At 41.7% G+C, this 17,500-nt stretch overlaps 1 protein-coding gene across 1 annotated transcript in view; it reads left to right on the top strand.

The window, feature by feature from the left end:
* Positions 1-17,500, top strand: part of camkmt (calmodulin-lysine N-methyltransferase) — a 140,906-nt gene that overhangs the window by 88,100 nt on the left and 35,306 nt on the right. Inside the window, exon 4 of the mRNA XM_080450421.1 lies at positions 2,174-2,234. Coding sequence (XP_080306547.1) covers positions 2,174-2,234 — 61 coding nt within the window. The remainder of the gene's footprint in view (positions 1-2,173; positions 2,235-17,500) is intronic.

The raw sequence follows: 17,500 nt of genomic DNA on the forward strand, positions 1-17,500 counted from the left end.
GGCAGAGCAGGCCTGTTTTTTTTAATGGGGAATAGGAATAGTCGGACGTTTTATCAATAGGCATTATTAAATCCAGCTTGCTTGAGCTAATCCTGGCGGAGCGGAGCAGGGTGAGAGAGCGAGAGAGAGAGAGAGATGGAGGGTAAGCGAACGAGAGCGGTGATGTCTGCACTGGGAGGTGCAGAGAGACTGGCTGTAAGCTGCTTATTATATCGACTACTGCCTTTTCCCCCTCCTCCTGTGCCCCCCACCTCGCTCACTCCTCGTTTTTGTGCTGTCCACCTCGCTCGCTCGCTTTCTATCTGTCTCTCCTCTCCCGTGCTCCCTCTCTCTCTCTCTCTCTCTCTTTCCCTCCCTCTCCACAGCCCCTTCTGTATCCCCATTCCGTTTCATCCACTCTCTATCTCTCAGTGTCTCTCTGCCTTGCTTCTCACAAGCACATGCATGCATGCATGTGTGGTCGCATGCGGACACACAAACGCGACAAAAACCCCTCTTGTTCAAAGCCAGACGCTGAAGCTCAAGTTTTATTCAAATGAGTGTTTACTTCTTCTACTGGCAAGAGAGTTGTGTGCAGTGCACGTGTGTGTGTGTGTGTGTGTGTGTGTGTGTGTGTGTGTGTGTGTGTGTGTGTGTGTGTGTGTGTGTGTGTGTGTGTGTGTGTGTGTGTGTGTGTGTGTGTGTGTGTGTGTGTGTGTGTGTGTGTGTGTGTGTGTGTGTGTGTGTGTGTGTATGTGTTTCAGGAAAATGCAAAAGAGAGTGCTGCAGCCTATTTTTGCATGCGTGTGTGTCTGTGCGCACATACAGCAAAAGGAGAAGGGCTGACAGTAGGTGATAAGCCAGACAGGCCTGCACGCTGTGATTATCACCCACTGGACCCCTGTCTCTCTCTCTCACACACACACACACACACACACACACACACACACACACACACACACACACACACACGCACACACACGCACACGCACGCACACACACTTGCATAGGCGGTGCCCATTGAGAGTGTGTTTGGGAGATTTAGGACAGACAGACAGACAGACACTTGGATCACAGGCAAGGTGGAAATCACAGGAGAAACAAGCACACACTGAGAACAGCGAATACACTACATGAAATGTCTCTTGTAAAGTGTTTGTGTTTTTAGCTGTCTAGAACAGGGGTTGTCTGTACACAGTAAAATCTCATTTAACTCTCTGAGAGTGTAAAACCGCTTTGTGCGTGACATCACAAAATAGAAGCTTTACAGTGCCCAACATAACGTGTTGTAGCAGAACCGAAGTAAATTGAGATGCATCATAAAATCGAGTCGAATTGTTAACGGGTGAATTTTAACAGAGTCAAATCATGGGGGTCAGTGAAGGTTCACAACTCTAGAATTTTGTGAGCTGCACATCTAGACCCAGCCATTTCCATGCAGGTGCTAACTAAAATATCCTGCGCTGAGATTTCCAGTTTTGTGAGATGCCCCTACACATACTGTAGGACGCGGTGTCACATGCAATACCGCTTGGCACGGTGCCAGGGAAGAGAGTCATATTTGGCTATGTTGCTAGGCAACCAAATAAAGTGGAATTTTCAAGAGTAGCCCATGAACGACAAGGTCAATAGTTAATAAGGGGAGTAAGGACTGGATAGGTTTTTAAAGTAGATAAGGGCATTGGCCCAGGAGATATCTGGATATATGGAGGTAGCTTATAGAGGTGTGGTCATTACAAGTATTTATTGTGAAAATAGTTGTATTTTAGTCACACCACTAATCTCCACTGGATTTGCACGAACCTATCCTCACATCATTGGAAACCTCAAACATGTTCCCATTATACAGTAGCTTTCCACCTCAAAGATATTTTAGTTGGTTCATTTCCAGAACTTCCGTGACCGTGGAGAGCGGAGGTTCATTTCTCAGCAGATTTGTCATATATGGAGTTTAAGTAACAAATTGAGCCCTGCATGCCACTCGCAAAAATGTGGGCAACTTTCTTTAGAGCCCCATATGCAAATTAGACGGGTCAATATGTGAAAAACCAGGAGCCTTCCCGTTCCCAAGCGGCCGATCTCTACCGCCTGAGCCACAGCCACAACCAATAAGACAGTAAATGTCTGTCATTTATTTGTCAGTTGATTTACAGTAATCATTAATCATTTGCTTTGGATCTTTGTTTGTGTCTAGGTGTGTGGCCGTCTGAAGAGGTGATGGCTCATTACTGCTTGAAGAAACGTCACATGTTCAGGTGAGCTCAAGTTTCATAAGCGTACTGGCTTTTGAGTTTTAAACTTTTCCTGCAAATACTGTATGTGACCCTTTTCATTCAAGATGTTGCATTAAAACCTAAGGCTTAATCACTTTCAACCTGGCGTCCATATTTTGGGAACATTTTCGTTAAGGCAAACAAAACAAAAATTCATGACCTGTTTTGAACGTGTGGCTGTATCCGCCATTCGTCGTCATACGACAAAGTGTATCCTGTAGTACTTAAAGGGATATTTCACTTTCAAAAAAACCTTTGGTCATTTTATCATCTACTCAGGCCTTTGTGAACCCCCCAGACAGTTTTTAAGTTGCTTGATTAATTATTTAGATATTTGATATTCATTTTATCAGACACGCCCCTTCCTATACAAACCCATTGTAACTTCAAACTCCATTTTAACCATGTTAGATTCATCAAAAACACCCGTCCTTGGTTCTGGTGACTCACCCTGCCCTCCTAATGCGTGAGGGGCCGTGTTTTTCCGATTACTTTCTTCATTTATTATTATTTATTTTTTTATTGTATTTAATCTTTTTCATTTTCCATAGAAAATTATAAAAAATAAATGAAAAAAGTAATTGAAAAACACGGCACCAGAACCAAGGACGGGTGTTTTTGCTGAATCTAACATGGTTAAAATGAAGTTTGAAGTTACAATGGGTTTGTATAGGAAGGGGGCGTGTCTGATCAAATGAATATCAAATATCTAAATAATGAATCAAGCAACTTAAAAACTGTCTGGGGGGTTCACAAAGGCCTGAGTAGATGATAAAATGACCAAAAGTTTTTTTGAAAGTGAAATATCCATTTAAGTGGTTACACCACCATCCAATTCACCCTTCACTAAGCTCCGGTCCCCACCTCTCCACACCCCTAGGTCTGACAAACAACCCTGAGTTTGACAGCACTTCCATTGACTTGAATTGGAATATCACAGATTTTCCTGAATGTTCCAATGTTTATCCTGCATGGTTTGGGTCTTTTTTTGTGTCTTTACATGTTGTTAATAGGTTTTAAATGTGTGTTTTTGGCCTTGACATACAGTAATTGGCTATAATGGCGCTCACACAGGATTCTGCCATTATAGCCATATCTTGAAATTTGAAATGAGGAGTATATGTTTCAAAACAGGCTCATGCATATGGTACATTTGCATTGAGGAAAATAATTCAAGCATTATTATAAACATTTCCAGGTTACTTTATGCAAATGTTGCATTATGGTTGTTTTTAGTAGAACTAGTGAACACAAGCACCCTCTAGTGGATAGAAATATCACATTGACCCTTTAAAAAAACGGAAAGATTGAATTATCTGGTCGTAAAAAAGGTTCAGATGCCAATTGGCGACTCATTCTGATTGGCTCTCAATTACGTTAACAAGCATTGTCCTGGCCTAGCCTCCTAGCAGTGCTCTTACTGGTGCTGCTCTCTGCCATTGCACATCGCGCCGAGCTGTGTTGCTCTTTCCCTGGCTGCGATGTGTTGTGTAGCGCGCTGTGCCGTGCCATGCCATGCCGATATGTGCTTTGCTAAGGCCTGCCCTATAGCAGAGGGTGGAGAGGCATGAAGCCACCTTTTGATTTCCACTCAAGGCAGAACTCCGGGCTTTGATTTCCTGTTTTTACATTCAAGAGGCGGGAGGGGATCGAGAGAGGGCTATTGATCAGAGCAGCACAGTGAAGGTCAGCGAGGAGGGAGGGAGAGAGAGAGAGACGGAGAGAGGGAGGGAGGGAGGGATGAAAGGGGACAGAGGTAGAGATGGAGGTGAAGGGAGATGAAAGGAGAGGAGAGGAGAGGGGTTGAATGAGAGTGCAAGCCGCGTGCGTGCGTGCGTGTGTGCGTGCGTGCGTGTGTGTTTTCTCTGATTTCCTGCTGATTGTGCTTGTGCTTTTCTGTGTTCAGTATTCAGCCACCAGGTTGATAGCTGAATTGATATTTGTGTGTGTGTGTGTGTGTGTGTGTGTGTGTGTGTGTGTGTGTGTGTGTGTGTGTGTGTGTGTGTGTGTGTGTGTGTGTGTGTGTGTGTGTGTGTGTGTGTGTGTGTGTGTGTGTGTGTGTGTTGTTGAACATCTGGAGATGTATTATAACGTAATTTATGTTGAACAGTTCACTTTAGGATATAGGTTTTAAATTATGTTATCACTTGATTTGCCTAAAGAAAGAATATGATATTGACTGAGTGAAATGACTGCTGAGGTGCACTCGAAGGCTTGCAGCAGGCAGAGGCCTGCATTTCCTTTATGTGCATTTCCTGTATGTGAGCTGCACTCGCGGCGTACGTGACATACAGCCTGCATCTATGGCTGATCAGTGAGGTCAAAGAGTACCCAAGATTTGATAGTTTTAACCAAATGTTACATGCACACATGCAAGTGTAAATCATCTGATGTTATTAATGATTTAGTTTAATCATATATAAGTGCTGATAATATGCAGTATAATTGCATTTACTGAATTATGCTCAGGTATAAGACACATTTTGGGGGACATTTAACCCCTCAGTATGCCCATATATGGCTATGCTGATAATGTCGTGCAAGGTGCAAAGTAAGCGTTTTTTGTGTGTGTGGTTAGCTGTTGGACAAGTCACAAATACACCCACATACAGACACACTGACTTCTGAGAATCACCTATAGCGTCTGACTTCTAAGAATAAGGCGTGCACGCCTATGTGCACGCAAATACACACACACTGCAGGGGTTGACACTAAGGTCTCAGAGGCACTTGCCCGTCGGGCAAGTGCAGGTCATGTTCTACTTGCCCACAGGTCTTGCCCACTTGCCCGAAAAGTCAATCGTCCTTTATAAAATGATGGTAAAATTAGAATTACCGTTCAATTCAACAAATGTCTTACTTTCTACTTGTGAATTATGGGGCTGCACGACAAAAAATGTCATACCTCAATATTTATGCCAAATATCTAAATAGCTTTGAATATGACAATGGGTTAACACTTGTTATTTTATATTTTTAAGTGTAGCAACAGTGAAAACGGCATATTAGAGGCCAACAGTGCTCTTATTTTACATTCCACAGACCATTTTGAAGTCCATACAAATAAACATAAACAATGTTTTGATGGATAAATGCAAATGATGAAATCATATATTGTCGTTGTCGGGCAGAAACCTTGTATTTCCATATTTCAATGGTTTTGTAATATGGAAAAATATGTTTGTTCATAAATGCCCTACTTCTTTATTCAAGAGTGTCGCACTATAAGAGTAAAATAGCAGATCTACACGCTCCCAACGTGTCGAGATACAATGCATTGTGAGCTTGTAGATCAGCTATTTTCACTATTTTAATTTGTGTTCTTTTTTTTAAGGACATACAAGGTTTCCACCCGACAGCAACGTTATATAGCCTATATATGGTTCTGTATCAGTGTATCAGTCAGTTTTAGCAGATTTCATTCCAATTGGCTATGGCCTATGAATTTCACAGTTCTGGGTAGACAACCTGGCCTGGCGGGGATCTGCGCACCAAGCACAGCAGCACAGCGGGTGCACACAATTAACTTAACGAGGGAGCTTGCGACAAGTTTTGTGCACCAAAAACTGCTCTAACAATGTCAAACTGTCATGATTCTAGCTGCTGAAACCTTCCTCTTTGGATTATTGTTTAAAAAAGGAACAGAACATGACTGTTTTTAAAGGATTACATTTATTTCTTGTCCGTCAGAGCGGTGAGGGCACAGCTTCTTTCTTATTTGAATGATAGCATAAACTTTGAAGTTGTTTCCAGTAATTCATTTCTATTGCTGGCTGGATCTCTCATAAGTTTGGGATTTTACTGTATTTCGTCACTTTTATTAATCTATATGCGGCTGTTGATAAAACGTCGGGTTGTTCAGCCTACCGTCTGATCTGCACAGATGCACTGGCATTGACAATCCATGAGATGGCTGCTAAGCAGTTCACTTGTGTTATACCTCTACTGGTTAGTTCTTCTAGTAGAATGGCAGTACCAACGTTCTAAAAGACAAGTGTAGGGGAAATAAATGATGATAAAAAAGCATCGGGCCACATCGGTGAAATAATGGCCGATGTATCGGTTGGGCTCCTCTACTCATAAGAGCCACTGCACGTAAAGTGTGTGTGTGTTACACAAAGTGTGTGTGCGTGGGAGGGAAGGGGGGGGGTGCTCTGGCCACGTTCATGTGTTTAGACAGATATCTCATGTTGTGTTTATAGTGAACTAAAGATGGTTGCGTCCCCACTGCCACTCAAACGTGCACTTGCCCGGTAGGGCAGGCTGAAAGCTAACTCCACCTGCCCGCAAGTTTTATTTACCTGCCCCGGGCAGTCGGGCAGGCGTTAGTGTCAACCCCTGCACTGACTTCCTTAACTTTCGAAAAGTCACTTACGTGCACACCTACGTGCACACACATACACACACTGATGTCTGGAGAGCTTCCTTTAGACCGTACTACCGTATAAAGGGGCGCTCACAAGAGCACCACGAGAGAGGCTGGGGAGACAGAGGCTGAGGGAGACTTGGGAGGTTTTGGACACGGACGGCTGTTGGGGCCCCTTTGGGCCCCTTGGGCTCTTAGGTTTTTGGGGCTTCTTCTCTTGCACCTTGCTCAGATGTTAAGCAGTCATGGCTCCACATGGAGGAAGGTAAACAATTACTTAAATTAAGAAGGTAAACAATTACTTAAATTAAGAAGGTAAAACAATACTTACATTTAAAAAGGGTAAATTTCTCTATTTTGAGATTAAGCCTATTTGTGCTACTTTAGGGAGGACGGTTGGCTGATTGAATCTATGAGAGCTTGTGGCTGGATACCTGTGCAGTCACATGAAAGGGGTTATAAGCCCACATCTTCCGTAGACCATACGAGAAGCAGTACATTACTGTGGGAAGTATAATGGCATAAGATGCAGGCTTTTAGAATAGTAAAAAAGACTTGAGCCAATTCATCGGTCTACACTTGCTATCTGGTACAAATGCTCTCTCAAACAGCCAGTCTACCATCTTGGTAGTATTTAGTATTTGTACATTTTTGGAATTACCAAATTTAGACTAGCCTGTATTTCAGGCTGAATGAGATCTAAATGGAACCTCCTCTTTTTAATCTAAATTCTAAATTAGTTTAGGACAAGCCTAAATTAAGGCATTTGTAAATCTGACCAGACAGACATGAAACATTACTAGATTTCATTTCTATTGGTATTTTGTATTTGTATTTTGTATTGTTAAATACACATCTGTAATCCCACTATGAACTGAGCAAATAAAGGGAAGCTTTTAATCTTTAAAAAAAGCCTCATTTTCTGAGTTAGTGTTATAAAGATAAATTAGACTAGGGGTTTCTTTTGAAGGACACCATCACGCCCTCGGTGAGTATGAGAATTCCACACTACGGCAACACACACACATTCAATACACACCCCATACAGGTAGAGATTTGTAACTGATGCAAAGTTTGATGCCAACGTTTGATACAGAGCTTGTTGGGAGTGATGTGTTAATGAATGTTTTTGGTAGTGCAATGTTTGGTATGCAATGAATTGTGAGAATTGAATTGTTTTCGCAATGAGGGTGTGCTGTGATGTTGTACTGAGGGTTGGCATGGTGGCGTAAAGAGGGATAAGGTTTGCATGTGTTGGCTCATTGACCCTATGTGTGACTGGACTTAAGAGTGAGTGAAGTTCTGAGTGGCAGGCCATGGGGATGTAATGGGTTGGTATAACATATGAGCTTCAGTGCATTTTCTCTAGTCAGAGGAGTAGGATAGGTTGTTTCAGTGGGGACGCTTGACTGAGTGAAGGTCAAGTGGATGTTTCTGTTGAAGCTGGCCAGTGAGTTTAGGGGGCCCCTCTGCCTCCTGCCTTTCTTATAACCGTGTTATCCTCAGGTCCATAATTTGTCTTAAGTCGGGGACGAGGTATTATGGTAGAGGATCGAGTTATTAAAGGACTCACGGATGGTGACCAGACTTAGACTAAAAATTAGCCGTGAATTCCCTGAAGGCCACGGGCCTGCTAACATAGTCGAATTTGCTCTGAAATCACCATGACGGAGAACACATGGTTGTTCTTTCGTTGCCACAAGTAAATATACAGTTATACGCTTCTGTGTGTTGCTTGTTTAAAAGGTCCCCGCGTGGGGGACCTCCTGTCTGTATTTTGATGCTGCTCCAGTCGTGGTCTGGAACGGTTGATATGGCGCCCAACCTGGTGGCAGGAAATGAGTATTGCGTGTCTAACCACTAAACATTTTATTGTTCTATGGTATTAGATAGTTTGCTTATCCTGTTAAACTTCGAATCCCCTTTGAAGTTAAAAAGTGTCATGTATAACCAGCGAAATTCAAGCTGAGGCAACACATTGAAATTTGCCAAAAGGCGTAGCACACTGTCATGTGATTTCACAATCATCTGCGGAGATGACAGTGGCTTAATGGAGATATGCTACAATTTTTGCTCTGTTCAATTTTTAGGAACCAGTACCTACAAGAACTAAGGCTAGTAGAACTCCTCTAAAAATCCAGCCACTCCTCTTATTGGAGAGGAAATTGCCTGTTTAAAATGGGAGGAAAACATGGTTTGTAGTGTTTAAACCTGGGCCAGTTGGACAGAAAATTATACTCAAAACGAGGTTTTGCGTTTGAGTAGAAATAGTGAAAATTAGATGTGTTGCTGCCCGTAGGCGAGTCAGATGTCTAGGTTGTTGAAATAAAAGCTTGGTGAGTTTTAGCCCTAAGAGTTTAATTGCGGCTGAACTCCCCCGTCCTGCACCATTTATATCCGCACCGTGATGTGGAACAAGGTGACGATCTAGTTGAATTGATCACTCAGCGCGGAAAGAAAGATCTAGGAACCAAGGGACGATTGCATACTGTTTGCATAAAAGGCATAAACCCTGACCAAAAGTTTTATTATTTTTGTAGCGGCAGATATATATGTGTATATGTGGGCAGACCCCAAATCGGCGTACATATATACATATATATACTTAGGAAGACCCGTGCACATGGTTGGCGGAGAAACCTAGGACATGTATGTATAGAAAAATACATGCATGGAGGAGTATATGTATGTGTAGAACCATATGCATGTATTGAGACAGACTTATATGCGTGTATAGAAAACCCTATATGTGTGTATAGAATAAGGAAGAACCGTTCACATGGTTGACGGGGAAGCCTAGGGCATGTATTTATAGAAAATAAAATTACATGCATTAAGGAGTATTTTGTATGTGTGGAACTATATACGTGTATTGAGACAGAATTATATGCGTGTATAGACAACCCCATATATATATATATATAGAAGAAAAGGAAGAACCGTGCACATGGCTGACGGGGACACCTATGATGGAGCCGAGGAGGTAGAGACCGAATTTGGCTCCATACAAGAAGAAGAGTTAGTACGGCCCTCTCCCAATGCCCCTCAGGGAGCAAGGAGCTCGGGAGAGTGGGAGCAGGCTTTCTCCCGTTATAGGGAGGTGCCCGCTTATGCCGAAACCTAAGAAAGGAGCAAGTAGAGAAATCAGACCTTCAAGATAAAGAAAAGCTTGAAGCTGTTATAAGTGCTGTGACTAGATTAAGGTGTATATAATGACATGGAACAGCGTGTATAGAATGTTCCATGTATATAGAAGTATATTATGGCCCATGCCAGGCCTAGTATGGCAAAGTTCTCCCGGGTATTCCTACTGGAATATTGACGGGACAAAATGCACTCACCAAGGTGCCCCTAGAGCAAGCCTATCTAGTGGTTACCAAGGTGCACGAAGGTTTAGGTTATGTGGGACATGAGAAGATCCGCAGGTTTTTGGCGGATAATCAGGTCCTAATACCTACACTTAAAACACACTTACAACACAAGTGGGATCAGGGTGTCAGCATGTGTATGATGGGGGGATGGGTTTAATAATAACTTTTTCTGAATAAACTCAGAATACTGTGCAAAGGCACAAGTGGGAGAACACTTTAGTGCAGACATTACAAATGTTAAAATGCTCCCATGTTGGGATGAACCACTAAAACAAATTACATTTAATTTGTTAAAAATACATAAAAGGTAAAGAGTGAATTAAATGGAGAAATAAAAATGTGAATTTTGGACCACAAAAAATCTAATTTTTTGGACCAACACCCTCTGTTTTGGGGGCACACACTCTAGGAAAATTAGGGAAATGGTCTAAAATAGCATCCCCTCATCCCATCTCACCTGAAGCTGACGCCTGTGAACACTATTTACATACCTCACAAAGCCGTGTGGATTCTTTTTTACTTTCCGGGGGACGAAAATAGGGAGAGGCTAGATGCCTCAATAGGGTGCAAGCTCAAAGGAATAGGACTATTGGACTAATAGAACTATTTAGAAATAGTTCTAAATAGTTATGAGTAATCTGACCCTGTAAGCTGGCTTCATATGAGCCAGAGAGGGAGAGATAAATGTAGATGCTTAACAACAGTGACAACGTCACTCATGTTATCTTAGCTATATGTATGATTGGTTTCCAGTAAGACTGAGTAACCATACTTGAGAAAAATTATAATAATTGGACGACCTATCTCGTTTTATTGTTGGCGTAGTAAATTCTAAGCCCCTTGAGTTGTTTAGAAATTGTTTAAGTGTATGTTATATAAGACGTTGTTCAGGAAGAATATATGATTTATCTTATATATTTAATAGATTTCACAGAGAGATGCTAGAAATTATCAGTGGGGTATAACACAGTTATTTTGGAGACCTTTTGCATGTGTGTGTGCTTGTGCACCTTTGTGTGCTGTCATGGCCTGGTAAATGAGGAAAAAAAAAAAAGGGTCTAATTTCTGCTGTCATCGATAGTTTCAGCAAAGAAGCATGTCCCGCTCAGAGGAACTGTCTGGCCTAGTGTAACTGAAACTATGAGCCTCTCTGTTCAGGAAACACTCACAGAAATGCTCAGTTCTATTTATAGAAACAATGTGCAATCTGCATACGCTTACTCTCACCAATTTGCCAGAGATAGAGGTCAGACCCAAAAGGTCTGTTTTCCTCTCATAAGAAAAGGGGTCTTATTTCACCCTTCAGCTGTACCTATATAGTTTTTTTAGTATAGTTTGATTTTGTTTAAAATTTTACCATCAGTTCTGACAGTGCATTCCATGCAATCATGGTTTGATACAGCACTGTACCTTGCATTGAACTGTGTTCTAAATGTAGGGACTAGAAAATGAGCTCTTGTGGTATGTTTTGACACTTGTTAAGGGGACAGGAAGTGATGATGTCGGCCTCTCCGTGACTGTCGTCTAGGAGAACCTGACATGCATCTCTCTGACACTGGTTGTATATGACCATTGATGGGGGAGGCTATAGTGGCTCCATCTTGAATCAACAGTTTTTCTAAGAATATATTAAGAAAAGGCCTGTTTATAGGGCTATTATTGGAGCCAGTAAAGGCACTCTTAGCCTTGCTGGGCAGTGTGAAATCACTTTTACTTTTTCCAAATTGTTTGGGCAGGAATTGACTTTAAGGCTCAGATTAGAAACATGGAATAGCCTATTGAAACTGAGCCTGTCACAATTAACTGATAAGCTAATCACCATTGTTTTGCATAAAATGCATACATTTTTTCCCTGATAACATTTTTGCTTTTCAGGAGGAGTGGTGAGCAAATCTGCAAGCTTACAATCTTGTGGATCGGCTATTTCCACTATATTCTATTCTGAAATATACACATTATTAAATGTGTCAGTTATTTGATAATTAAAAATATTTGTTATATCTGCCCAGTGCAACTTTTGTTTATGAAGCCTAAAGGCCAGGCAGAAATTAAATTGTTGTGGTCAATACCAGCAACCCAATGAAATTGTTAATCCAAATTATTTGTGCGATTATTAAAAAATAAATAAAGAATAATAATAATCACTTAGATTTTATGAGTATGACAGTCCTAATTGGAGTAGACATATGAATGGCTACCTATTCTGATAGCCTACTTTAGCTGTCAATATCAGGTGGCTTGTCATTATTGATGGACACTCTTTTCTTCACCTCTTCTGTGCTTACTTTACACAGTTGAAAGAACATTCTATTCTTCAGGATATGTTCTGTAATATTGACATAGGGTGCCTTTAATGTGCCCCAGAGCTTTTTGTCATAGTTTTAATTTGTATTTTATTTTACAAAATAATCACCACTCAGGAAGACTGAGTGATTTCATTGCTATTTTTTAGCTACTCTATATTCCATGGGGCCCTAACTGTTCTAACAGCTAACCTTTTTGAACAAGTGCATGTTTATCCATTTAAGCTTAATAGCCTCATAGAAATCTGAAGTTGAACATTTGGGTCCGTCCTGTATAAAATGTCAGGTCAACATATATAGTATACTTATCACCGTTCATTAACTTACAGCAAAGTAATTTGTAAGATTTGTTAAGCAAAAATAGTTTTTGGTCTTATGTTGACAGGTGACTATCCTCAAATTAATCCTCTAAGTGAGTTTCATATTCTTTATTTCCAGATGCTTATTTCTGAGACTGCATATTCACACTCTGAATAACGGTTTCAGAAAATATATGACCTCTGGAGCTTTAAAGCAATAATGCTTTTCTGAAAATACTTGCCATAGGCAGTATACATAATTGTATGATATCTCTGTGTGAGTTGATTACTGTATGTCTGAGTTGTAGCAGGAACACTGCTGCTACAGAAGCATTTTTTTGATCTTGAACACCCCATTTATTTTGTATTAATAAAAAAAAAAAAAAGAAGGGTTAGTCATGTAGATTGACAACACAGGCATGACATGAACTATAGTTAGAATTTTTGATTGCTAATAATTTTCATGTCCTTTTTCCTGTTTTCTTTTGAACTAGAAATATTTTCTTTTTCTTGGACAACCCCTTATGAATGTAATATTTTTTTATTACTTTGAGCATTGACACAACTTTACAGACTGAACCTGACCCGCCACGACCCAAGGAGCAGGTTCAAGGCCAGATCCCGAATCCTGGAACAGTCCACCGAATGTGAACACTCCAGACCTTCCTCTCAATCTATGAGGGGTTCTGCCCGAACACTGCTGCCCGGCTGCTGCCCGCTGGTGATGAACTCTTCCTGTCCGACCAATTTTGTGGTATCGTCCGATGAAGATCTGCTGATCCACTACGTGAGAAACATGGTCCTGGGTACGACATTAAACTGCAACCGCAGTGGTCCTGGGTACGACAGTAAACTGCAACCGCAGTGGTCCTGGGTACGACAGTAAACTGCAACCGCAGGTGTCCTGGGTACGACATTAAACTGCAACCGCAGTGGTCCTGGGTACGACAGTAAACTGCAACTGCAGATGTCCTGGGTACGACATTAAACTGCAACCGCAGTGGTCCTGGGTACGACATTAAACTGCAACCGGAGATGGTCCTGGGTACGACAGTAAACTGCAACCGCAGATGTCCTGGGTACGACAGTAAACTGCAACCGCAGTGGTCCTGGGCATGACAGTAAACTGCAACCGCAGGTGTCCGGGGTATGACGTTAAACTGCAACCGCAGGCTGTAGAGAGGTAGTACCTTACCTCAGCAAGGGTCCTTTGGCAAAGGAAAATATCCCTACTGTTAGTCCTGGTCCTCCTACATGCCTGTATGGTACTTCCCGTGGTGCTTAGTCTAGCCAACACACTGGGAAAAGGAGAAGACTGGATTTCGACAGACTGCGCGGAGTCTGGTGGCTGGTGGCATTGCTGGTGCTGACCTTGCTGCTGAAGATCAAGAGAGGGTGACCGGGAAACTTCCGGTTACTGACCATGAAACTGAACTCATGAATTTGCTCCCAAAGAAGGGGGTAACTGGTTATTTTCCTGCAAGGTCACATGATGTGGCCTGGGAAAGCGCTGTGAGACCTGGACCTGTCATCACTAGTGTGGTGTATAGGCATGGGTCTTTTGTTGTGATTGATGTGGACAGTGGACAAGAGAAGACGGAAAAGAGACTTTTGCCTGGGCTTAAAATGCAGTTGGATGGGACTGAAGCGGCTGATATGGGCTTGGTTTGGATGAAGACGGACAATGATTATACTGCTCTGGGGGTCTGGATGAGGGTCACTTCATTCTGTTTTGATGTGGGTTCCATGAAAGAAAAAAAAGAAAAAACGCAAAGGGTTGATATTTGTATTTTTGGTTAATATATTATCTGATGTTTATCTTTTGTTTGCTACCATTTCTGTAATGGTGGTGAATTTTTGTTAAACAATTTGAAGGAGTCTTGTATTTACCCTTTTGGCGGACTTCAGATATATTTTATATAATTTGTTTCTTTTCATTTGTACTTTTTGGGGTGTTTTGTTCAAGTTATTTTAGGTTTTTTCAACATAAATGTACGAGAGAGGGTGTTGAACATCTGGAGATGTATTATAACGTAATTTATGTTGAACAGTTCACTTTAGGATATAGGTTTTAAATTATGTTATCACTTGATTTGCCTAAAGAAAGAATATGATATTGACTGAGTGAAATGACTGCTGAGGTGCACTCGAAGGCTTGCAGCAGGCAGAGGCCTGCATTTCCTTTATGTGCATTTCCTGTATGTGAGCTGCACTCGCGGCGTACGTGACATACAGCCTGCATCTATGGCTGATCAGTGAGGTCAAAGAGTACCCAAGATTTGATAGTTTTAACCAAATGTTACATGCACACATGCAAGTGTAAATCATCTGATGTTATTAATGATTTAGTTTAATCATATATAAGTGCTGATAATATGCAGTATAATTGCATTTACTGAATTATGCTCAGGTATAAGACACATTTTGGGGGACATTTAACCCCTCAGTATGCCCATATATGGCTATGCTGATAATGTCGTGCAAGGTGCAAAGTAAGCGTTTTTTGTGTGTGTGGTTAGCTGTTGGACAAGTCACAAATACACCCACATACAGACACACTGACTTCTGAGAATCACCTATAGCGTCTGACTTCTAAGAATAAGGCGTGCACGCCTATGTGCACGCAAATACACACACACTGCAGGGGTTGACACTAAGGTCTCAGAGGCACTTGCCCGTCGGGCAAGTGCAGGTCATGTTCTACTTGCCCACAGGTCTTGCCCACTTGCCCGAAAAGTCAATCGTCCTTTATAAAATGATGGTAAAATTAGAATTACCGTTCAATTCAACAAATGTCTTACTTTCTACTTGTGAATTATGGGGCTGCACGACAAAAAATGTCATACCTCAATATTTATGCCAAATATCTAAATAGCTTTGAATATGACAATGGGTTAACACTTGTTATTTTATATTTTTAAGTGTAGCAACAGTGAAAACGGCATATTAGAGGCCAACAGTGCTCTTATTTTACATTCCACAGACCATTTTGAAGTCCATACAAATAAACATAAACAATGTTTTGATGGATAAATGCAAATGATGAAATCATATATTGTCGTTGTCGGGCAGAAACCTTGTATTTCCATATTTCAATGGTTTTGTAATATGGAAAAATATGTTTGTTCATAAATGCCCTACTTCTTTATTCAAGAGTGTCGCACTATAAGAGTAAAATAGCAGATCTACACGCTCCCAACGTGTCGAGATACAATGCATTGTGAGCTTGTAGATCAGCTATTTTCACTATTTTAATTTGTGTTCTTTTTTTTAAGGACATACAAGGTTTCCACCCGACAGCAACGTTATATAGCCTATATATGGTTCTGTATCAGTGTATCAGTCAGTTTTAGCAGATTTCATTCCAATTGGCTATGGCCTATGAATTTCACAGTTCTGGGTAGACAACCTGGCCTGGCGGGGATCTGCGCACCAAGCACAGCAGCACAGCGGGTGCACACAATTAACTTAACGAGGGAGCTTGCGACAAGTTTTGTGCACCAAAAACTGCTCTAACAATGTCAAACTGTCATGATTCTAGCTGCTGAAACCTTCCTCTTTGGATTATTGTTTAAAAAAGGAACAGAACATGACTGTTTTTAAAGGATTACATTTATTTCTTGTCCGTCAGAGCGGTGAGGGCACAGCTTCTTTCTTATTTGAATGATAGCATAAACTTTGAAGTTGTTTCCAGTAATTCATTTCTATTGCTGGCTGGATCTCTCATAAGTTTGGGATTTTACTGTATTTCGTCACTTTTATTAATCTATATGCGGCTGTTGATAAAACGTCGGGTTGTTCAGCCTACCGTCTGATCTGCACAGATGCACTGGCATTGACAATCCATGAGATGGCTGCTAAGCAGTTCACTTGTGTTATACCTCTACTGGTTAGTTCTTCTAGTAGAATGGCAGTACCAACGTTCTAAAAGACAAGTGTAGGGGAAATAAATGATGATAAAAAAGCATCGGGCCACATCGGTGAAATAATGGCCGATGTATCGGTTGGGCTCCTCTACTCATAAGAGCCACTGCACGTAAAGTGTGTGTGTGTTACACAAAGTGTGTGTGCGTGGGAGGGAAGGGGGGGGGTGCTCTGGCCACGTTCATGTGTTTAGACAGATATCTCATGTTGTGTTTATAGTGAACTAAAGATGGTTGCGTCCCCACTGCCACTCAAACGTGCACTTGCCCGGTAGGGCAGGCTGAAAGCTAACTCCACCTGCCCGCAAGTTTTATTTACCTGCCCCGGGCAGTCGGGCAGGCGTTAGTGTCAACCCCTGCACTGACTTCCTTAACTTTCGAAAAGTCACTTACGTGCACACCTACGTGCACACACATACACACACTGATGTCTGGAGAGCTTCCTTTAGACCGTACTACCGTATAAAGGGGCGCTCACAAGAGCACCACGAGAGAGGCTGGGGAGACAGAGGCTGAGGGAGACTTGGGAGGTTTTGGACACGGACGGCTGTTGGGGCCCCTTTGGGCCCCTTGGGCTCTTAGGTTTTTGGGGCTTCTTCTCTTGCACCTTGCTCAGATGTTAAGCAGTCATGGCTCCACATGGAGGAAGGTAAACAATTACTTAAATTAAGAAGGTAAACAATTACTTAAATTAAGAAGGTAAAACAATACTTACATTTAAAAAGGGTAAATTTCTCTATTTTGAGATTAAGCCTATTTGTGCTACTTTAGGGAGGACGGTTGGCTGATTGAATCTATGAGAGCTTGTGGCTGGATACCTGTGCAGTCACATGAAAGGGGTTATAAGCCCACATCTTCCGTAGACCATACGAGAAGCAGTACATTACTGTGGGAAGTATAATGGCATAAGATGCAGGCTTTTAGAATAGTAAAAAAGACTTGAGCCAATTCATCGGTCTACACTTGCTATCTGGTACAAATGCTCT

This window comes from Gymnoscopelus braueri, assembly GCF_963280865.1.
Source record: "Gymnoscopelus braueri genome assembly, chromosome: 14".
In the NCBI taxonomy this organism is placed as follows: domain Eukaryota; kingdom Metazoa; phylum Chordata; class Actinopteri; order Myctophiformes; family Myctophidae; genus Gymnoscopelus; species Gymnoscopelus braueri.